General features: G+C 45.7%; 1 protein-coding gene across 1 annotated transcript; it reads right to left on the bottom strand.

The window, feature by feature from the left end:
- TBX18 (T-box transcription factor 18) lies at window positions 1-21,350 on the bottom strand. The gene is made up of 8 exons (XM_084262448.1): window positions 20,919-21,350; window positions 19,844-20,027; window positions 18,177-18,278; window positions 15,069-15,240; window positions 8,492-8,659; window positions 7,270-7,334; window positions 3,596-3,690; window positions 1-1,111 (listed from the first exon to the last, which is right to left on the bottom strand). The coding sequence occupies exons 1-8, from the start codon at window positions 21,181-21,183 to the stop codon at window positions 387-389; spliced, it is 1,776 nt and encodes a 591-aa protein (XP_084118574.1). The 5' UTR covers window positions 21,184-21,350; the 3' UTR covers window positions 1-386.
- Between the last annotated feature and the right edge of the window lie 2,526 nt (window positions 21,351-23,876).

The raw sequence follows: 23,876 nt of genomic DNA, 5'->3' as shown, positions 1-23,876 counted from the left end.
CTTTAAAGAAACTCACTAGTACTATAGGAAATGTAAGTGGGCTTGTTTGTGTTTTTTTAATACTCCAAGTGTCATTTCATTCTTTAAAGGGGTTGGAAGAGAGGAGGGGGAAAGGGGAGGAAGTCTTACTTAATTTGTTGCATATGTCCCAACGTGTTATACAACTAAGTGTATTACACCAGAAAACTACAGCAGCCTGCGCCGCAACAAACTCTGTGTAACTCAAAATAGGGGAATAATCTGGCCACAAGCAAGTCAAAAACTCAGTGAAACTTCCTCATATTATATATACACACACTTTACAAGCTACATCGAGTGTCCTTCCATATTCCAAAGGAAATACACTGTAGACACCAAACATACTGTACTTTTACTTGAAGGCTTCATCAAACCATATGTGCAGACACTTGAGAAGACGAGAGTGTTAAGCTTCCTAGGGTCCTAGAGTCAAAGAAATTCTGCTGCCCCCCACTGCTAAGTAAGTGCACTCCTTCCACGGGGGGCAACATCTGCCGATCCGTCATGGTTCCACTCGGCGAGGACCCCAAGAAACTTCCTTGGGAAGAGACGATTTTCTCAGGACTGGCAGCCAGTTTAGGGGAGGTGGAGAAGTTGTATCCATAGAGAGCGCAGGGACTGTGCAGTCTGAACGTGTTGTAGGAGCCCTGGTGGGTCTGGTTAGCGGTGAAGGCGTTGCTGGACGGGGATGGCATGATGTACTGCAGCTGTGGAGACATCCCTGAAATCTGCATAGACAAGCCAGTCTGCGGGCAGCTGAAGGCGTCCCCGTCGCTGCCGCTCATGGACATGTTCACAGTGGTGCTACTCGACACACCCACGTAAGAGGGAGTCCTGGGGGGTGCGAACGTCTCGCTGCTTTGGTTTGTGAGCCTGTTGTAGGTTTCAGCCAGGGAAGTGCTGTATCTGTTCAGGGTCAAGCCTGAGCGGGCACAAGCTGTGTAGTCAGCTGGAGCAAGGCTACAGAGCTGGCTAGTGTTGGGACTGAGGTGAAAGGCTGGAGATGAGCAAGGGGAACCCGGGAGAAGGTGGGGGTGGGTAGATGGCACTCCACTGCCAGATCCCTGGAGCAAAGTAGAAGAACCTGCATTTCCTGGAAGAGAGTATCACAGTGTCAGAAGCATGTTGGGGAAGCTTCACTTCCTAGGTGACAGAGCAAGATCTTTGTCTTTGATAATAACCCTTGACATGATACACAACTTAATTAAAAACCAATATTGTACATATGCATGGGGGGGGGCGGGGGAAGGAGAGAGCGACTATGTATGGCCCAGGTATATTTTTAAGGAAACAACCTGACAAACAATGAGAACTGCAGTTCTGCTTTTGCAGCCACCACTTCATACTTAGAACTCCGACAGCCCTCAGCTTAGCTACTCCTTATCTGACACTGGAAGGGCACTGCATGACAGCTAATATGTAGACAGTAAGTACAACATCACAGAAAACCTTCTTCAAAATGAAGAATTTTGTGTTGTCCATGCTCTTGCTACACCCCAGAGTGTTTCAAGCACTCTGTGCCTGACTTTCACTGCCTGAACACCAGCAAAGGAACCGGCTCCTTAGCTCAAATGATGGACGTTCCCACAGTTCAACAGCTTCACGTGAAGTTCAGAACAAAACTTCAGAATCAAAAACTTCCAACTTCAAACAAACAAAACCCCTTGAGAACGAAACTTCAGAACGACTCCAGGAAAAGTGTAGGCTGAATAATGTGTATGGCTGCTTCGTTTCTCTGATGGGTAGGTGGAGGTTTAGGTTTCCAGTGAACTGTTCATTTACTGGTATCAGAAATTTTTACATGATGAATACCAGTGCTGAATGCTCCTGAAAACACAATGCTTGCTACAGGTGAAGTCTTTTCTCAGGACTGAAAGTTTCACAGCTGCAAGAAGTGCTGCCATTTCTTAGAGATTGTATCTCCCTGAAAAACCAGCATAGAAAAACTACTCTGGGCCTTTCACGGTCTCCCAGGTGAAAGGTGCTCAGCAAGAAAGGCTGCTCTGGTGTTCAGTCAAACAGCTGGATGCTGCAAGCAGACACACTCTGTCAATACGCTAACAAGCTTTCCTGATAGGTGAGCCAGTAACAAGAAAAAAACATTACTGAACTCTGCCTGCTGCTTCTTGCTCCACAAGCTCAAAGCACAATGAGACACCACCACACTCCAGAAATCCTGATGTAAGGCACGTTTATTTTTCTCTCAATCAATGTTAACACCTCTGCTACCTGAAGATGAGCCCTTCCAGCACCAACAACCAGGACAAATGCCTAATGGGGCCCTTCTGCAAAGCCTCTGAATCACCTCCTGTCTCACATAATATACACCTAAAGCTTTTTCAAGGGTGCCAGTTCCCATCCTCTGAATATCAACACTAACTTCAACAAGCTCCTTAATCTCAGGCAACAGCAGAAAAAGAAGTGAGAAGTTCATGGCAGCATTTACCCTGCAAGATACAGACAGGGCAATACAGCTGGCCTGTCTTGTGGACAGATTAACTTCATAGCGAGCTGCCTTTCAGTCTTACGTGGTCTGACAAGGTATTTGATGCACAGCTCATTACAGGCCTTTTTTCTGAGGACCACCCATCACCCCCATGCTCTGCCCAAAACTCTGCCAAGCCTCATCCAACATATCTACGATTTGGCACAAAAAACTTTTCAATTGCCTAGACCAAGCACTGATGCCCAAGATTTCTCCAGAGCGGGCTCAGCAGAACCTGACAGAAGAGATTTCTGGGTATTTACGTATTTTCTGGATTTTTGCTCTGAAGACACTTAATGAGTTTGCAATACCATATCAAGAAAGCAGGAAGGATGTTTGTAAATTTGGTAGCAGGAATTGTGAAGAATCAGGAGTAGGATGTGTGATTCGCCTGGGAAAAGGCGGAGAGGTTTTTCTATTCGCACTGGGGTACTTTAGACATAAAATGAACTCAGAAAATGACAGAGACCCCTCTCTGTCCCTCACAGCACTACCTGTACGATGAGGAAAGTGGAAAATAAGAGGTTAAAAAGGACTGGGGAGCAGGAAAAAGCACAATAGAGAGGAGATCCATTTTTTTCAAGCTCTAGGATGCAGATAGCTTGTCGGGACTTTTACTGAACGATTTTTAGGTCTTCAAGAATCAAGACGGCTTTCCAAGGAAGAAACCAAATTAAGCTTGCTACTTAATTACTTAGTAGGGCATGTCTTCTCTCATTCTTTTTCTTTTCCTTAAAATACAAGTAATTCCTACAGTGGAACTTAGCTGTGTACAACAGAAGTTGTCTATAAATGACATCTCCTTCGCCCATCCAGCCACTGTGTAATGCTAAGGAACAGGTTATTCCACACTTAAACAACTGGCGTTTTCCTCCGAATGCGATCTGATTTATCCTTACAGGGTAACATTTGTATTGCCACAGTGGTTAAGTTACTTTTCTAACTCACAATAAGTGGATGAGAGGTGATGGCCTGCTGGTTGGTTGTTTTTTCTCTGCAAGGACACATGCAGCTAGACTTCTGTAAAGCAGGATGGGCAGAGCTTTACCTTCCTGCGTCTTTGCTTTGAAAGAACACAAAGATGACCATTACCTTGTTTGGGAATCCCAGGTATATCTTCAAATGTAAGTGTCCTCAGTGAAGGTCTCCAGAAGGCGTAAGACTCTACCAGAGCTTCCAGTCCCATTCTATTCAGAGCAAAAATATCACAGTGTCATGAAAGAAAGTTGTGTCCTGCCACATGTCTCGGGATACTTTACCACAGAAGCTTATAAAAAATAGTAACTTTTAGGATTATTTTGAAGTTAATTTTGCTTTTCAGAAAAGAACCCTGTGTCCTGTAAGACTGAGATTGCTGTGATCTGTTGTCAGCACACAGAGTCTCCCAATTCTGGAAATCCAGATCTCTATTTCAATACTTTTTGCCTTTTTGGGAGGATTGCTTGACAGGGGAGGCTTGGCTAAAATGACATTAAATGTTTTCCTAGTATGACGCTTCCTTAGGAGAAGCTGCTCTAACGGCAGATGGACGATCTCCTATTTCTGCATAGAGCAAAGGTGATCCATTGACAATTTCTATCACGCTCAGGACATCAGCAAGGCATGGGTCTACAGCTCTTTTGCTACTGAAATGTATAAAGCAGTCTTGTCTTGGTTATTATGTGCTGAGCAAAAACCCACTGGAAACTAAAGATCTTGTGTCTTGTTTTTCCCCCCCCCAAAACGTGTGTCAAAATGGGAATAACTGGGTAGACAATTGTGGCAGGCAGTGCCTGAACGAATCTGTATTTCCTAAAGGTAAAGCTTCATTTGTTTTCTGACAGAATTTTATTAATAACGCACCTCAGAGGTGTAATTCTGTTGCTGGTTTTGGCTGCTGGGGCCCAAAGGCCTGTTAAGCCTCAGTACCAGAAACACCCCAAATCCAAGCACTTGCCTTTGAGCAGCAGCGCTCTGTAAACTCAGACTGTGCAAATGGACCGAGCTGAAGCTACCGACGTGTTCCCTGGTACTTCTTCCCCACTGCCCTTCCAGCAGTATCCCACATGCACATCAGGAAACATTTATAAAGTATTTATTAGCTGGACCTGGACTAAAAAGATAGCCTTAATTTTCCGCAGTAATGGTGAGTTTTCATTTCTAGTTAAAGTGGAGATAAAAGGCACCTCCTGGAGGAGCGCAGCCGAGGCGATAATTTATACAAGATGCCTTCCAACAACTTCCACATTCTATCACCACCCTAATTTGCGCTATCAAATGGCCAAGTTTATTTAACAAAACAGTTATGTTTTTCCTGAAGTATTTAAAGGGAGAAATTCTGGTCCTTTCCTGAGTAAAAGTTTTTATAAGGTCAAACTTCAGGCCTAACTGAAGAATGAAACTATTCTCAGCACATAAATTCTGCTGCGCTTTGCAAATGCACAGGGAATGCTTTTAAAAGGTGAAGCTACTGATTCCTGTAAAATAGCCTGTGGGACTGAATGGGAATATTTTTAATTAAACAGAATTACCGCCTGCAGCAGCACAGAGTAAAGTAAGATAGCTGCAATAAGTAAAGATTGAAAAGCTGGATATAATGGTAGCACAGGGTTGGGGTTTTTTTACACTTTTGTAGCAGATTAAAATGCTTCAGTGATAACTACACCAGCTAGAACAATGACGCTAACCAAATATTAAGGTTTAATTTTAATATTTATCATCAGCAAATTAATTATCAGTTGAGTAAACCAGTAATGTCATTTTAAAAATAAGTTTTCCTCCACAATTAAAAATCTGAGCTGCATGCCCAAACATACTTACTCAGCACCACAGAGTCTACCAAAGAAAACAGCAGTACTGACTTCAGTAAGGCAACAGTGGATTAAGTCTGCAGAGCCACTTCTGCAGTGTGTTTGTTACAATAAAAGAATTCAGACCTCATCTACTGCCAGTTCTGAAATATTTTACAGACACTGGCCCTTCCTACAGAACTGAAGTTCTAATCCTTTTCCATAAACTGTAACTGTCTTTCAATTCAAATATCCTGCTTTTTTCTAACGCTCAAACAAAACTTGTTCCCAGCAGATAAACAAACAAAAACCCACCTTCTCTGGATAGCCCCAGTCCTAGAAGCGGATTTGAATGGTTGCAGATGCAGCACTCTTACTACACCTATATTGTTCTTGGGTAACACCAGGGCTGTCCCACCACACTAAATCCAGTTCAGGACTGGTTTCTGAATGATCCTCCCTTCTCTATTTTCAAGGGCATCTTCTCTTGTTTTGCAGAGCATTATGGAAGAAATTCTAATTTCATTTGAACTCAGAAATTCCAGAGATGTCATGGTTTGACACTTCTCAGGAGATCCTTGGTACTTCTTTTACAGCTTTGCAAAGGGCATGCACAGCAGAGACACTGCCTACAGAGAGCTGTCAAACAGGGGCACGTATGGCAATTCTCTTCTTCCCCAACGGTTTTTGTGTCTTCGATCACCACGTTTACCTAGAAGTTACTGTTCACTTACTATCAGCCTAGAAGGCTGCAAAGGAAGACAACGCTATTTATGCTGGTACCTGGAGCATCCCTTCCCAGCCCCAGGACAGAGAACCACCAATCGCTTCTTGGTAGAAGAGAAAAATCTCAGTGACCAGCAAACGCAGAGTACAAACTGAAAATGCATTCCTGTGAATCTACAGCTACCCCTGTGAATCTACAGCTATCCCTCGCCTTCTGTAACTGTTCAGCTGCTAGAAACTAGTCTCGCTTGCTGTCCAGTCTCAGCATTTGTGTAACTCTGGCTGGAAGCACAAACCAGGCTGTAACGCTGCAGCCTCTGCTCAGAGCAGCTCAATAAAGCAGTGACTAAAAGCTGCTCTCAGACCATTCCTACCAGCACACAGTTTGTTCCCTCTGCAAGGCCAGGTCATAAATACAGCAGCTGTGGACACCAAACGCAATGTGGTCACTGGAACTGATGTATAATACACACCACAATTAAATGCTGCTTCTTTTAGCTGCAATGGTTTAACATGCAATTTGTAACAGGCTTAAGTATTTTGCATGAAGTAGTTTTTGGATGAAATACCTCGTCAGTACTGGTGGCAGGGACTAGACCCAACTCTGCACTTTGCACTACTCAGATTCCCAACTGCTATTTTGAAAGATTCACGGACTAAGAGGGAACAAGCAACTAATCAGTCCAATTACAACAGAAGAGGTAGAAAGCAGGCTCCTTTCAAGGTCATCTACAGCCCAGTAGGAAAGGCATTCACCTAGGAAGTGGATTTAAAACTCCTCAGGCTGAACAGACACTTGAACACAGGTGTCCCCATGCCTAGACAAGCATACTAAAGTTACTCCAAGAGCCGACTTGCATTTCTCCCCCTTCAAAAGAAAACAACAAGCTGTTCACCCATCCTAAATGCCACTTGCAGGCAAGAAAGAGTTTATAGTTTGATGCTGGCATCTGCAATTTTTGTCTCCAGCCAGAAAAACAAGGAGATTTCAGGAACAGTGTGAAATCACAGACTGTTGTATGCATGAATTCCATTTGCAGCCTTCATGGTACACCACCCTTCTACCAAAAGGAAACCTGAGTACATGAGCCAAGCCATGTGCCAACCCACAACTGACTTAGATGGTTAAAGGAGTAGGAATGGGAGCCCATCACAGTAGGGAATTCAAGTCCTCAGACCCCTTTGTCTGTCATTACAGGTATTGCCCCCTACCAGTCTTCACAAACTGATTCTGCCAGGAGGAACAAGCCCACCTCCTTCCCCAACACCTACCTGTTACGTCCCGAATCTCGAAACCCTTTGGCAAATGGATTCCTATCAATCTTCAGACGAGTTATCTGTGAAGATTATTAAAGGAACTATTACCTGAAAATTCAGCTAAACACACAAAATTACTATCCTGACAAAATTAAGCTGACTGGAGTAGAAACATCTCCACATTTGCATCGTTTACAATGGTTGTCCTGAAGCACAGCAAAACAAGGGCCAGTCTTCTGATCATTATTTCTGCAAATCCCCAGAGAAGCTAATAGGTATTTAATACTACCAAACGTCAGGTTGGAATTCTTGAGGAAAAAAATCTTCTGGCAAATGTCATTCTTCACCTAAGAGAGTATACTGCCTAACTGCAATAAAATTTAAATTAAATTTTATTTTTGTATGGGTCAAGAAGGAAAAGTGAAAACAGAGATTATCTCTAGGCTATTATCCTCCATAAAAAAACCCCAAACAGCAACCCCACCAAAACCCACTCCCAAGTCATGCAAACAGAGTAGGCACCAAATAATTCTATTCCAGCATTTACATGACTCTGCTGTTCTTTTCTTTGTAAAGACAGCAAGACATGCATGATTTCCCAAAAGATAGCTGCAATAACTTACATGGAATTAATAAAATGTCACAAGACTGTGGTGTCACCATGTACCACAAGTCGTAATAAAAGCCAAACACTGGAGTCACGCAACCTGCAGTTTACTTTTGAGTTTAAATCTGTGTGGACCCAGATAAATTGTGGATGCAGTTAAGGAAACACAACTGCAACTTTCTTCAGACCTTAGCTTCTCTGTTAGGGTCCTCGGAGTTTTGAAATCACTGTTCCTGAATCAGGAACAAAAGCACTTTAAAAATTCTATCCTGATGTGTATCTACACTTACAAGCACAAAACCACCTTTAAAAATTAGATTGTTCTTTGCCTTGTGCTTCAATACTGTATTTATCATTAAGACAGCATTAACTATGCCAATTAGACTGTGTGATCTCATACTAAGAATGACTTTTTGCTTGCACCATCTAGCCCTCAGGTCCTGAAGCCTTAGCTACAGCCTCCAGGCACTGCTACAATACTTGTAGTGAGAGCTGCTTTTAATACAGGAAGGGTTTAGACAACGCTTTTTAGTGAGCGATACAATAAACATGCCTGCTTTTCTCCAGCCTCTTACTTCCATGGTCCGCTCTGAAAAGCCTGTAAAGTGCTAAGCAGGAAGCTCAATTTACCTGTTGATTTTGGTATGCTGTGACAGTGGTGAAAACTGTCTCTGGAAAAGAGAAGGCTTTCACCCCTTCTCCTGAAGGGATAGGTTTGACAGGGGACAGGTCATCGCCGCAGTCCTTCCGGATGACGTGGACACGAGGCTGGTATTTATGCATGGAGTGAAGGATAATCTATGCAGTCATGAAAGGAAAAAGATAACATTTATTAGAAAGGACACCCTGCTGTTTCAGGACTAATAGCTTTTTGGAACAGATTATGGTATGTGTTTACCATGCCACTTACTGGAAATCAAATGCTTTCTTTAACCTCTGAAGGTTCTTATTACAGTAGCCTAATCCCTGTGCATTTATGTTACTGCCAACCCTAAGCATTTAAAAATTACGACTCAGGAGCTCTGAATTCAGAAACTGGCTCAAAAAAAACCCCCAAAAAAACCAAAGCTCAGGAGTGAAGTCCTGGTCCCAACGGAATTATGAAAGTTTTTTCACTTTTTTCCACTGAAGCCTGGGTTTGATGTAGCAAGAAGAACAGAAGCAGAATTTCTTTTTTGGTTTGGGAAATTTCAGGATATGCAAGGGTCCATTTTTTTCTTGTTATCCCAAAGGTTAGAAATATTTTTTTTTAATGCAAGCTGAGACTCTAACACTCTGAAGGAGCAGAAACTTAAGAATAAAATACCAAAACCTAAAACTCTGAAGAGTCAATAACCCTACATTTACAATACATATCAATAATATCAGTATACAAACCCAGCATACAAAACCTCAATTTAGAACAAAGTATAAACAAGAAGTATATGAACTCATAGTACATAAAACTAAACACAAAAATACCTCTTGGTATTGCTCCCAAATTTGAGAAACTTATAATACAGAATTTTCCATCTGGTTCATTCCACTTCAGCTAACCACGACTAAACTAGAATATTTCAAGAAAAAAAATAATTGGAAGCTCAACTAAGAAATTAGTAACCCCTAATCAACATTCAGGAAAAGTTTTTTAATTTCCTACTCCTTGAGCAACCTCGGAATATGCATGTGCTGAGGGACTCGACAGAGCCCCTATGCCAGACACTGTGGAAGTTCATTCATCTGAATTACATAGAGGACATTACATTCATGCGGATAAATTGGAGTTTGGCTAGTTTAACACACTTCGTCCTGGCCAGATGACATGACCCCATTTTGGATAAGCCAAGTTTCTGGATAACCAGGGGGTTTATTAGCCTGTAAGTAAGGTTTTGACAGTGACATCACAGGCTCCAATTAATTTGCTCAGAGAGTGCCTGATGGATGTTCTCATAGGAAGCCTTTCCCAGTTTCTGAAGTCTTACACAGAGCAGGATTTTTTATTGTGCAAATGTGTATTCCCTTTTACAACACTCCTTCCAGTTCTCTGCTGGAAAAGACCTGCGAAGTGAAATCAGAGAGAAGACAGTACCTGCCTGACCCTGTTTTCCTGTGAACAACGAGTGACACCAGGGGAGGTACTGGTGCAACAGAAAAAAAAAGCAATGACAGAAAGCTGTGTTCCACTGTCCAAACCCATCGCTGTCCCATGCCATGTCCCGCTCCCACCCCAATTATTACTTCACCCCATCAGCTCTGCCGTGCAAACTACTGCTGGCCTGCACGGCAAACCTGCCCGCACTCAATGATAACCCCCAGTCAGCTACCAGCAGTTCCGCTCGTGTATCAGAACAAGGCAAGTCACAGAAGTGAGGAGATGAATGCCTCTTACTCCCTAGCTGGATGGCTATTACACCTAAACTGATCCGGGGCATCTCTTAAGAGCAACCTGGCTTGGCTCTGTGCTATACTGGGGAAAAAAAATTATATATATAAATATATATATATATATACACACACACGGACGGACGGACATACTGCTGGACAATTAGGAAATCTGTAACAAGAACATCTTTTTCTCTCAATTTTCTACTGTGCCTTGTACAATGGGATCTTTGTTAATGATCATGACTCAATTCTCAGTAACACGGAACCGCAGAGCCCAGGTGAATGAAAGAGCAACACCGCAAAGACTGGACATGGAGAGGCAACATGCACTCCAAAACCCATTCAGCTCTAACATTCTAAGCATCACCTAAAGCTACTGTTAGGAAAAAGCCAAAGAACGAGATTCTGGGTTTTCACTTCGCAGTTCTTGCACATTTAACAGCACAAATGAGATCTAACAGTTTATCTGCAGAAACGGCAACCTACCCTTCATACCCTTAAAAGCCAATAAAAAACCCCAACCAGGACGAGTCCCACCAAGTGTCAAACACAAACTGGCATTACTTTCCCATTTAGGGTTGAAGATCTTGCTTCTCTCCACAAACCCCTCACAGGGCAAGACCAAAACACTCCATAGAGAAATAAACCTCTCCTACCAAAGGTAAAACTACACTTTGACCACAGCAGCTGTCAAGACATCATCATCAGATGATACCACCGCAGCTGGGAACCTGCAGGTAGGCAGCAGTACACGGCAACAGCCTGGCAGACCACAGGTGGCCAAAGTACTGGCAGACTCACCAAGCTGGGAGTCCCTTTGCAATATGGCTTTTGAGAGATGCTGCTGTGATGAGACCTCAGAGCTGACCACGAGCTCGGACACCACTGCAGCACAATCACTACAGCCAGAGCAAGCAAGAGCCTGATACTCTTTCATGGGGAAAACAACGATCCTCCAGCAGCTCGGTGGTACAAAGACTACAGTTACCTCCCCACCCCGCATGGCCCTCACCTTGCCACTGGTTTTGCCAAAAAGCCTCTTTTCTCTTCCTTGCAAAGCCCGTGCATTCAGGCTTTCTGTAGTCAGGGGAGTGTGTGAGGCCGTGGAACATGGATACCCTCTCCACAAAGACAAAAACTGCAAGTGCAAATGCTGATGTTTCCCAGCTTTTCATTGTGACAAGAACATATAACTGCTCACTGACTGTAAGCAGAGCTTGTTACTTGGAGCCAAGTCCGGGCAGAGTAACAGTCCGCCTCTGCTTCCAGCCTCACCCCACTTTCAAATGGGAAAAAAAACCCAACAAAAAAACAACCACTGAGGAACAATTAACACGCTAACAGCCTCATTTTCACTAAAAGTTAAAAGATGTTTCTCTGCATCAAAAAATACTCGGTTGAAAGGCATGGAAAATAGCATAAAAAATATTGACTTTTCCCCTCTACTGAAATACAGATTACAAACTGCATCAAAATAGAAAAAATAAGCCAGCTCTAACCAGCCAGAGGGAGAAACTGCTTTTACAAAGCAGTACTAACTCCACAGATGAGAGAGGAATGAGAGGCATTAACAAAGAGTGCCCAGACTACAGGCTTCTCTGTGTCAACTGCAAAATGCAGGTTTACTTTTCCTTACCATCACAAGTCAGATGAAAGGCACAAATGCCACAGTATGTGTCTTAATGACTAAGCACGCACTCTTTCCAAATTAGAGAACTCACCCTGGGACTCCCTTTTGAGATCAAAAACACACACGGAAAACATATCCTTAAAGATTTTGCTTGATCTCCTCAGCCTGCAATGAACCCATGTATCAGAGTGTCCTACGTGCAGATGTACTTCAAGATCTCTCTGCAGAACAGCGCTGTAAAATGATGTCGTCACAAACTCCCACTCAAACACTGATGAAAATAGCAGCAGGCAGCAAGAAGCCCAGACAGGGTCTGAGCAGCGAAGCAAGTCATCTTAAGAGATGGCTGATCTCTTTCCACAAGAAGCTAACCCCAGGCCAACGCAATGCAAGGGGAGCTGGCAGCCACGAGCCGCTACGATGGTATAAATACTGCATGGGAATACTGCTTTCACCTCCGTTTGCAAATCCTTTCTCCATTCCCATCCATGTGGGTCACTTCTCTCACTGATTCTGAGAGTTCGAACTCTGCAATAGGTAAAAGGGCTCTGGATTGATGTCATGTGAGCTCCCTATCTCAACGCCAGCAAGATCAAAACCTACCCCTGGGATTCTAACAATAAAAACTTGTCAAAAGCTGACACCTCTGAGGACAGCAGTTAAAATAAAGGAACAATTCTGACAAGGATTGAAGCCCCAGAACCAGACAGCATGGAAAGCACACCCGAAGAACAACAGCGTAAGCGCAACGCTGCTTGAACTACTGGAGGAACGATGGCAGAGTGTAGAGACCCCACTGAGTTTTCTCTGAGCCATTCTGTCTAAGCAGTAGGGGAAAAGAAAAACAACCCTTTCTAATAATCTAAAATATAACCCATTTCCCATAGAGGGATGGGAGAGTCAGAACACTTGATGTAAAAACAAATATTTGATGGACAGTATGGCCGTGACCCCTAGTTCTTCTAATGCCCAATCCCTCCTTTGGTACCCTCATGAGAAAAATGGTTCCTTCCTGTTTATGAGAAACAATTGGGGTTTATATTCATCACAAAATATGATTATTCGTTTTCCATTATTGCTGGAGGCATTCAGAGGCTACATAGCTTTTTCAATACAGCATTCCACACTACCATAGCTTTAAAAGAAAAAATGTACCCATTGGAAGAGACACTTTTCTGCTTTCTGCTTTTGCCTTTTCTGGTAATTATGAATGACATGTTTGCAATTTCCCAGATTTTAGAAATATGAAATTATTTTACAGTCATCCTTCTTTTGTCCTTTATTTTAATACTTAGATTTCCATTTTGGGGAGGAGGGGCGCTGCCATAGCTCTGAATCAGTTCAATGTGTCTCAAATCACTGTACTAGGGCTTTGCTTCACTAGTTTCCAAATCGAAACACTTAACTAAAGACCAGAAAATTTATATCCCCCCACAATATGAGTAACAGCGTGCTGTGTATGCTACACAGGTTTCAGTCCGGAATAAAAACAAAGCTAAGGTTCAGGATGGAAAAACAGAGTAATGCGATTCACTACAGAGCCAGGATGTAGCACAGGGCAGTTTGTGACTGCAAGTGGACGACGGGTGGACCATGGTACCCACGTAACACCCCTCTGGAATGAGTGAGCACAGAAAACAGCCAGCCTCAGATCCACTGGAAACGCGACATTTACCCGTTCACACCCACTACACTTTTTAAAGCCCTTACAGCAGACTGGGGGCTCGGAGAAAGCAACTCCTGCTTCAGAGGGGTGGCAAACGCACGAATTCTGGGGAAACTAAGGGAACTACGTGTGCTAACCTGAACTCAGACACTGTCAAGTGTCACCCCATAACTGTAATTCCAGAAAGTACCAATGTAAAACGTCTCTCTTACAAGCCTAAAGAAAAGCACTGCTAACTTGAGAGTTGTGAATACCCCCATGTTCTTTTTAAGAAAGACAGCAATAAAATTATGAACACCATCATACAAAAGAAAGGCTTTTCACTCTTGCTATCACATTTGCTAGCTCCATGCAGTCAGTATCCTGTATTCCAGCCTCTGTAATATAAAAGCTGCACCTCCTGCACAGTTATGACCAGTCTCACGTTAATCTCCTCTGCAAACGCACATGGGGGAAAAGAAGTCTCACAGTTGGACTGTGTTTTGATGAAATACCTGGGTTAATGTCACAGAGTTGCAACTATACTGATAGATGCACGTAGTATCTTTGTACTCTGTGACTGGTAACTTTTATTTTCACTCCCACCAAGGAGAAAGTATCCTGGTTAATAAATCGGGCTACGCTGAGGACAATGGAATCCACATCCTGACTCAAAACTTGCCTCCAACATCTTAAAAATCCTACCACTTGGAACTCAACGCTCCTTCTGAAAGGAAGCCAACATTTGCCATTTATTACAGGATTTTGCAAAATTAAGGACTTCACCCTGGCTAAAAGCAATTCCCATTTTTTAATTATTTCCCAAGGTGTCAAGTAGAACTATTTCAGGGATTGCTGGAAAGATACTGGCTTACATCTGTCATGTTTCAACAGTTTTGAAGAGAAAAGGAAATATTAACATAACACATTTTGTCACATTAGATAATGTCATAACTAAACAATTTAGAACTTGCAAACAGAACACTCGTCCTGCATACGTCCTCGCCAGTTTTTTCAGAAGTAATGAGCCTCAGCTGTGAAAGGGTCTTGCTTCATAAGGTATGCAATAAATCATTATCAGAGTGAGCCCAGCTCCCATGTTGTTCGTTTTTGACTGCAATTATTAACACCTCATGGGATTTCACACAAATGTTTAGGTTAAGAAAATAGTTAAGTGTATTTTTATTCACATGAAGTTATTACACACTATTAATGTTTCTTCTAGCCTCTTGTGAATTTAAGCGTCCTTTTTGATCGGAGCAGAAGTTGCGAGTAACACACTCGGTGGGAAAACATGAGAGCAACTCTGCCCCTTCAGACTAGGCAATTTAGCCTTGTAAAGGCTTACTCTGCAGAGGAATTCTGTTTTTGAGGGGGGAGTAAAACAGCAGGCTCTAATAAGCAGTTAATTATCGGAGCAGAAAGTAGGGAGATTTTTAATCTGGACGGTAAAGTTCCAAAACAGATCTGAAAAGTCAACCCTATTTCTGGCACCCTGAAGCTGTACGTCAGGCTTCCAGCGCTGAGCAATGTGCCTACATAAAATACTGCAGAAGAGTAGTACTCACATGCCCTTGATCGTCCAGCTCATTATTGGTAAGCTTCAGTTTGTCGAAGCTGATGACTTGTCTCATCCATGTCTCCCCGGAGGCAGGTGAATCGGGGTGAATATAAACACGAGGCGGTACTGGGGAGTCAGCATTACCAGCCACCATCCACTTGGAGCTATGATAAACATACCTATAAAAAGGAAATGAACACCTATAACCACAAAACCTGAAATAATCTATCAGATCCATTCAGTGCTAATAAATTAAGGCCCATACAGATAGCAAGAATCCATCAATTAACAAAACATGAGAGGACAATAAATACAACTTTGGGTTTGTTGGGTTTGGATTGTTTGGGGTTTTTTTCAGTTTCAGAACATAGTTCTGATATCTGCAAAAGTAACATTAAAAATCATGCTCTGCTCCGACCTCAGTCTTCTTAAAATCAGTGACAATTGTAACGCCAGGCTCCACACTGAGCTTTAAGCTGGTGTCAGTTCTTTAACTGCTACAGCTCTGCTCTGAACAGGCATCAGCAAACAGGGAAGAATTTAGTTCTTCATTCATCTAATCAAGTAGTAATTCCATATTTGGAAGATTTAGTATGTTGAGTCTCATATAAGGGTCTATAAATAAAGCTATTGAAGGGAAAGAACGTTATGATTAAGAAAAATAATGGAACTGTCAAACTATGCTCTTGCTATTTCTGCAAGATCATATTAATTTTCCTGGATAGTATTGCAGAAAAGCTTAAAAATGAAAAAACACGCCTGATATTTCATTTGACAGGCCAATGCTGACAAAGTCATTTTCTGATAAAAATAGCATCTGCTTTAGTTGAAAACTTATTTTGAAGGCAGACACTTCACAGGGCAATTTTTAAAAGCGCTAATTAAAAACTTCAACGTTTTATGTTGTTTGGTTTTTTTTAAAGTACAGTAAAATTCTAGTAATTCATCTACATTTTCAATTAAAAACAAGAAAGATTTTACCAAATCATTTGTTTCCACATACTAGAAAAAGACCAACAACATAATCAGAAATTAAATGATCTGGTATGTGCATCGCTCCATATAATTCATATCAAATTGTAAAACTAAAGTCTGGAATGGTGGTGAAATTCACTCCTGTAGACACATTTTCAAACACAGATCACAAACTCAACTGTTGTAACATTTTTCATTTATTTTATATTTGTTAGATTATACTAAATACGCGCTTTCCCTACAAAAGTTAAGTCATAAATACACATAAAATATTTTGAGCAACACCTTCAGCTTCCAAATATTTACAGCAAGGTCCAATTTTGCTAGAAGTCTGACCCACATGGAATTTTCTGATTTCCATTTAGCTTTGCTGTCTGCTATGACAGCTAAAGACCAGGCTGCATATGGGAGTGCTAATCTGCCTTTCAAATGTAAAGATCTGCAAGACAGTTTCTAAAGGCACATGAATCTCCAAAGTTAAAGTAATGGCAATAAAAAAAAATGTTTTTAAATCATTGTGCAGGAAAGAATGAAAAGGGGAATCAAGTAAAACATTTCCGTTTTTGGGAGAAGGCTAACGGTATGTTACTAATAGATAATTACAGAAATTTCAATTTGTCAGTTGAGAAAATATTGCCCCTTCATACAACTTTTGTTAAATTACTTCAGTTATCTGGGCACCACGTACGTGTGACCCTGGACCGACAGCGCTACTCAGTGCAACTGTATTTATTTGCAATGAAAGGGGGTTTAAACAACTTATATTCAACATACCTGGCTTTTCATTTTTAATATTAGCATTTGTATTCAACTTGGGATAAAATTATGAACTAAGGAATTGCTCGGACCCTCTGGCAATGATACACTGGGATTGCTCCGCAAACTGCACACATGCCACACAAAGCACGAAAAGGGCTTTGAAAAGGGCTTTCATTTGAGCTGCACTGCACTGGTCCAAAGGAAGAAGTACAGTCAGAAAAGCCTCCCCTAACTGCATGTACCGGCCATCCTCAGAGCTCCTACTTCGCACCTTGTTGAAAAAACACAGACCCTGACACAGTCCTAAGAAATGCCTTATACACCGCACACGGAAAGGACAACGAGGTAAGGACACGCAAAAACAACCCCCACAACCCCCCAAAATCACCCCACAGGGTGGTGTTTGCTTAGGAAAGGAGGCAGCATTCCTGCAGAACCAACCTTTCAGTCTCAGTACTGAAATATTCCTAGCTCTGCAATTAAACCCGCAGCGGGTTTCCCTGCATTATGCTAAGTACAGGGCTGTAACAATCAAACCAGCGGTGGGAAAGGACCTGATCCTGCCCCCACGGAACTGCTTGGCCAGGCTCCTCCTGGCTCCTGCGGAGCACGGGATTGCATCTGCAAAGCAAGACCTACAAAACGTGTATACAGCTCCCAGTAGTAACTGCGGCGGGCCCGATCCTGCACAGCTTTCTACAGGGCCAGTGGCTTCAGCAGAGTCCAACTAACACCCCCCCCCCGCCACGCAAACACGACCACCCTTGCTAACAGCGAGAGTTTCAGCACATATTTCCTACTCTTAAATGCTGAGAGAACAACTACTTTTGCTCCTCACCCTATTCTTCAGACAACAGTGCCATCGGTTCTTTTTTTTAAAAAAAAAAAAAACGTAATGAGAAACATTGCCCTTTGCAAATCTCAGCAACCGAATAACCGAGTGATAAACAGCTTTTAAATTACACGATACAATCAATTTGAAGCTTGACCAAGAAAGCCATTAAATCAGGCATCGATGCTATTACTGTAATTAATTAATGTTAATGCCATTTAGGACTAGGAAAAAAAATGTGCATTTTGATACTTATTTGTTAATAGGAAATAATTCCGACCAACATAATGAGGAATAAAATATGCTAACATTTCCTGACCGCACTGGAAAGCCAAAACCTGAGCATCTGACCACAGTACATGCACAGCGTAAGAGAAATTTTAGTTGGGTTTGCATACTTGGCACCATTTACATTGGGATGTAAATAAGCATCTGAAGGAGAGTTAAATAACACCTTCTGCTAATTTATGTGGTGTTAACGTTTTGTTCCAATAGCCAAGCTCCCTATCGCTTGCATCATATGTTTTTCGCCTTAAAAAGTCACCGTACCTGTATCTTTTGTTATCCACTGGCACAATATCCATAGCAATATAATACTGCTGATGTGGGTCTAAACCTGAGATCTTCACTCTCATTGCGGGAAACATCCGCCTGAACGTGGAAAGAGAGAGGTCATTTTTAATGTGAAACAGACTCGGGAATGGTTGTTTGGGAAAAGTAACCGGTTCGTGGGATTTTTCTCGTTCTTCCTTCTAGCCTACAGAGTCCTTTTGGACGATTACAGTTACATAGCCATGAAATGGCCCATTCGATATGTCAAAACAGATTTCTAAAGTGCATTTACTCGAACAATGCTTCGTATGTTTTGGGATACGCTTTGGGAGTACAGCTATTACCACATCATTTCAGCTTTATTGTTAGACAGTAAATCATTTTGGGTTCGGGATTTTTTTCTTTAGCAGTGCACGCATTTAAAGCCGCCTGAGATATTAGCTAGAAATAGATTTCTGGAGATGTGCAAACAACAACTCCACCCAGGAAGACCAATGCTCGCAGTAACTGCAGACTGACACTGGAGTTGCAGCTAACAGCAGCAAACGGTCTATCGGCTCTGTAGCAGCAACTCAGCAAGCTAAATCCACGGTGATAAACAATCCTAACAGTGCAAGAATGCAGTTATATTTTCAAAAAAGAAAAAAAAAGCCACCGTGCCATGCTGTAACCCAACAATATGGTCTTTATTGAGACGGAACTTCCTGTCTGCAACTTACTAAAGGTGAAGTGCAAGAGCTACTCTGTCTTTGAAAGGTATAGTAAAACTTCTTTATTGAAAGCAGAAACGAATCTACGAGGTTAATTTCCACCCCCCCTCAAAAAAAAAGGTTTGTTATTTAGATCCTTCTGTGAAGAAAAAAAAACCCAAAGTAATTAACTGATGCGGTTCTTTTAGTAAAAACGCGTTTCTCGCTTTTTAACAAGAAAGTTAATTCTTTAAGGTGAGGGGAAAAAAAAACCCCATCCTAGAGATGAGCTGACTGCAAGCTAATGAAGGGTGCTTTTCTGTGTCTTAGAAATCTGAAAGCCATCCCAGCTTATTTAGCATTGCTGCTGACCTTAAATTATATATATATTTTTAAAAATACAATTGGAAGCCTTTACTGGCCAGGAAAGCCCTATCTCGGTTATTTCAGGGTAAGCAGGCGGGCGAACCTGACCGCGGCTAACTGGTTTTTGCTGTTACTTCAATGCACCTGTAAGATAAAACAGAAATACCCCGACTGGACCCTCTTAAGACAAATGTTGCTTTGTGCCGTTTAAGACGGCGTTTCAATCATTAATAAAGCCTCTCTGAAAACGTAGAAGGTGGCATATGGATCCAATAAAATATGTTTTTGTAATTTCTAATAAGTTCGGATACTTTTATGCTGCCCAGGTTTTTACCATGTGTATCCACTGGAGAGGGGAACAGTTTCCCCTCAGAAGGACGCGGCGCTCCCAGACCTCGCCCTAATGAACGGGAAACCCGAAACGCCACATGCTCCCGTGCCCATCTAAAATTATCGCCATCTACCTGCCTCGTAAATCTGGGGCGTCATGGGGGGGGGGGGGAACGGGGGGTGTCCCCCGGTTTTTGCCCGCTTTGATGTGCCCGCCCGGCGATCCCCTCCGCCCTCCGGTCAGCCGAGCCTGGGACAGAGCCCGCGGTTGCCCGTTACCTTCCCGCCTTGGTGATGATCATCTCGGTGCCGATCTCGTGGAAGCGCTTCCAGAGCTCGGCGCCCTGCAGGTCCACCCGCGGCGACTGTGGCGTGGGCAGCGGCGATCCGGGCCTCGAACCCTTGGGGGAGCCGCCGGGGGAGGCGGGCGGGGAGGCCGCCAGGAAGCCCTCCTCACAGCCGCCTGCGGAGAGAGCGGAGAGCGGAGGAAGCGAGAGGAGCCGGGGGCAGCTCGGATCTCCCGACCGGGGGCCTCCCTCAGCCCCAGCCGAGCCCCGCCGACCCACCACCGCGAAAGCCCGGCGGGCTGACGGGCTGCGCCGGGCCGGGGCCTGGGCCGCGGCCTTGCGCACCGGGACGGGAGGGGCGACCCGAGTGCCGGTCGGCCGCGCCGGGACGTCCGGGCGGTGAAAGGAGCGCCGAGCCGTCGGGCTCAGTTCCTCGACGCGGAGCCCAAGGCCGCGGCGCACCGGGCCGGGCGTGCGGCGGGGCAAGGCGGGGGGCAGCGGCTCTGAAGTGCGTGGCCGGCGGCACCTTTCGTTTGGTTAGGGCGCGATTAGCGTGACCGCCGCCGGGCGCAGCCTTCTGCCCCCGCAGCGTGGAAGTGCACTCGCGCCCATGTACAGTAGGCTACAGGCGCACAAATACACACACTGTGCGTGTATACACACACACGCACAGGGGCATAGTTGCATGTACACTTCTAGCACTGCACACATACCTATGTGCTGTATAAGCACTTTCCCCCCCTCCTCGGAAACTAGCCCCCAGCTGTTGCTCCACCGCGCTGCCGCCCCGACAACGCCGGGGACAGCCGTGCCGTGCCGTGCCGCCGGCCGGGGCCCGGTCCGCTGTCCCGGGGAATGCCGCGGGTTTTAACCGTTAGCGCCGGCGGCGGAGGTGGGGGGGGAGGGGGAAGGCTGCCCATGCAGTCTGGAAAGACAGAAGAAATAGCAGGGAAAGAGAGTGCCGGCTGCGGTCGGGGAACGGGGGAACCGGAGCCCAGCCGGAGGAGCGGGCCTCCCGCCCGGCAGTCACGGCAAGAGGCAGCGGCGGGGCGCGGGGCGGCACTCACCGGCGGGGGCGCGGGGGGCGCAGCCCAGTTCCATGTCGCCACAGGTCCTGCTGGCGGCAGCGGCGGCGGGGGAGCTCTTGGCGCAGCAGCCGCTGCCCCCTTCGTCCTCCGCCGCCTCGTCCTCGCCGCCCAGCTTCCGCCGCTTGGGCTGCCGCGGCGGCTGTTGCTGCTGCTGCTTCTCGGCCCCGATGAGCGCCTCCACGGAGAAGGCGTGAGCCTTCAGGCTCATGGTGGTGCCGGGCGAGGACCGGCGCTTGTCGGCCATGCCCGCCCCCCTACAGCCCGCGCATCCAGGCGCGCCGCGGCCGCCGGCACAGGCACCCGCGCCCGGCCCGCCGCGCCGGCCGCCCTCCCGTTCTCCCGACCGCACAGGCAAGGGGCTGGGGTTTTTCCTCGCCTTTCTTTTTAAATCCGAGTTATCAGCCAAGTTTGGGTTTGTTTTTTTTTTTTTTTTTTTTTTGCGGGGGGGTTTAAAGAGGAAAAAAAATCCTATTCCTTTTTGCAGATGCGCTCCTTCTCTCCCCCTCCTCCTCCTCCTCCTCCTCCTCCACGTTCTGCCCCGTCTGATGGGCCAGGCAGGACTGACATGGGTAACAAACGCTCTGCGGACACAAATTAGGGCTTGTAATTGAAATTTGTTGCCTTGATCTGTCAGCACTTCCAGGCAGGAGACCGGTGGGAAGAACTCGCTCATTAGTGTCACTGCGGCGGCGGGGGCAGGGCGGAGCCGCGGGGCGGGGGCTGCCACGGCCCGGCCGCCCGCAGCCCAATCAGCGCCGCCCCGCACTCGCCGCCCCGGCCCCGCCGCCCTACCAGGGGGCCCCCGCCGTGGCGGCCGGGCGAGGGGGAAGGGGCCGCCCCGCTGTCCCGGGCCCGCCCCCGGCCTCGCCGCGCCCCGACCCGACCGAAACTGTCCCGCTCCTCCACCCTACCCCCCCCCCATCCCACCCCGGCTCGCGGCAGACGCACCCCGCAATAAACGTTAATGAGAACTCCCCCCAGCCCCCTTCACATCTACCCCCCGCGGGAATAGGGCTGGTCGGGAGCCTCAGCTCCCTCCGGAACGCAGAGGGAAGGGGTCCCTCCTGGGCCGCTGCGTGTCGGACTTTAAAAAGAAAGGGGAAAAAAAAAAAAGCCCAATTTTTTTTAAAAATGACGCTCTGCCATTCCTCGCTCGTCGGGATTAGTAATTATTAGTATTATTCAGCTGTTGCGCTCGGAGCTTCATGGCGTTGTTCCGCAGGCGCTGGCTGCACAGGGCTCTCGGCGCAGCACCCCGCTTTAAACCCAACCCGTTAGGCGCTGCAGCCGCAAGAATAAAAGACAATTAAGGCTGATCTTGTATGAACATCGATACATCTAGCCGCAGCGAGTCTTATAATAGTAATAACCATATTCAGGTGCACAGAATAGTTACGGGGAAAATCCCTTCGTATCTTTCCAGTGAGTAACACTTAAAGATTTGGAGCCAGATATTCTTTTCCTTGCATGTCCGGGGAAACCGAAAAGCTGTTGGGAGTTTCCGTGGGGGTTTTGTTTTGGTTTTGTTTTCCTCTTGTTGGAAGGTAATTTTATTATTATTATTATTATTATTATTATTATTATTATCCGCAGAACTAAATGGGGTGACGTGGTCCGTTGAGGGAAACAGAATAGAAATCTTCCTTCCTTAAAAAAAAAGTCATAGGGCAAATGTCACGTTTTCGGGGAATAGGATCTCAACTTCGCTTCGCCGTTTCGTGCAAGAGAGAGAGAGAGAGAGAGAGAAATTCGTGGCGTGGTTCATCTGTGTTGCAGCCTCGGAGGTCCTGCTCGGGCCGTCGAGTGGCACAGCTGAGATTTCTGATCGTAATCTAAAAAGGAAATAGCTGCCATTTAGGAGACGTAACCGTTTCCACTATCGCATTGTACCTATCCGATCGAAAATGCAAATTTATCCCTAATTTCAAGAGTTGCTTCGTCATTGAGGAAGGGACCGATTAATAAGCACGCCCTAGAGATAAATTACCCTTTCAAGTAAGGTTATCAGCGTTAAAATTGTAGAAGTGCTTTCCAGGCGTGAAACTAAAGGTACGTGACAGAGAGATAATTGATTAAAGGGGAAAGGGGAAAAAAAAAAAACCAACTATAAAGAAACCACCGCAGGAGCGTTAACTCTCACCACGTTGGAAGAGATGGCAATTTGTCTGAGAAAAATTCATCACTAGGAAAAAAATTCCCTTGCAGTGGCTGTCGCTCTGAATCGATAAGAGAGCAGAAAATGCCTAATGCCTGTCACCGACGAACAGTGCTGTGGAGTTAGTTTATCTTTACGTTAAATCTGGGACATATTAACTGTTCCGTGGTCTAAAGTCTGTCTGTTCTGCCTGTTGCAGCCGTGATTGAATCTGAAGGAAATCAGATGTGCGAGAGTGGTCGAAACGTGCTAAGCTAGAGGATCTTGCAGGAGTTTAAACGCCATCGCGGTGGGGATGAGATCGATAGGGAGAGGAAGGAAGGAAATGGATGTTATCTGTCTGTCCGAGGGCGCTCCGGCAGCCTCCCCGCCCGCCCATCTCCGATGGCACCTTCCGCGGCCCCTCCACGCTCCCGCCGCCCGCGGCCGCCGGGCCACCCGCGCCACCGCCACCGGTGCGACGGCCCCGGCGGGGCCCGCGGGAGCAGGTACCGACCCCCGCCGCAGCCGCCCGGGGGTGCGCGGAGGAGGGTGCGCTCCGCGGCGGCGGGGCCCAGCGTACGAGCTGCGGGGGGCGCGGGGGACTTTAGGCTGAGGCTGCGCTTCTGGCGGAGAGCGGCGCGGGCGGGGAGAGCGGGCCCCGAGCGGCCGCCGGGACCTGCCGGGAGGCGAGCTGCCCCCCGCCTCCGCCGGGCTCTCCGCGGCGCAGCACCGGGGAAGCGCGGCTTCGGCGCACAGGCGAGGACGGAGCCGAAGCGGCGGGGGTGCCGGGGGAGGGGAGG

The sequence above is a fragment of the Gallinula chloropus genome (genome assembly GCF_964237585.1).
Source record: "Gallinula chloropus genome assembly, chromosome: 3".
Taxonomy (NCBI): domain Eukaryota; kingdom Metazoa; phylum Chordata; class Aves; order Gruiformes; family Rallidae; genus Gallinula; species Gallinula chloropus.
Note: the sequence above shows the minus strand (reverse complement) of the source record. Positions and strands in the feature narration are given on the sequence as shown.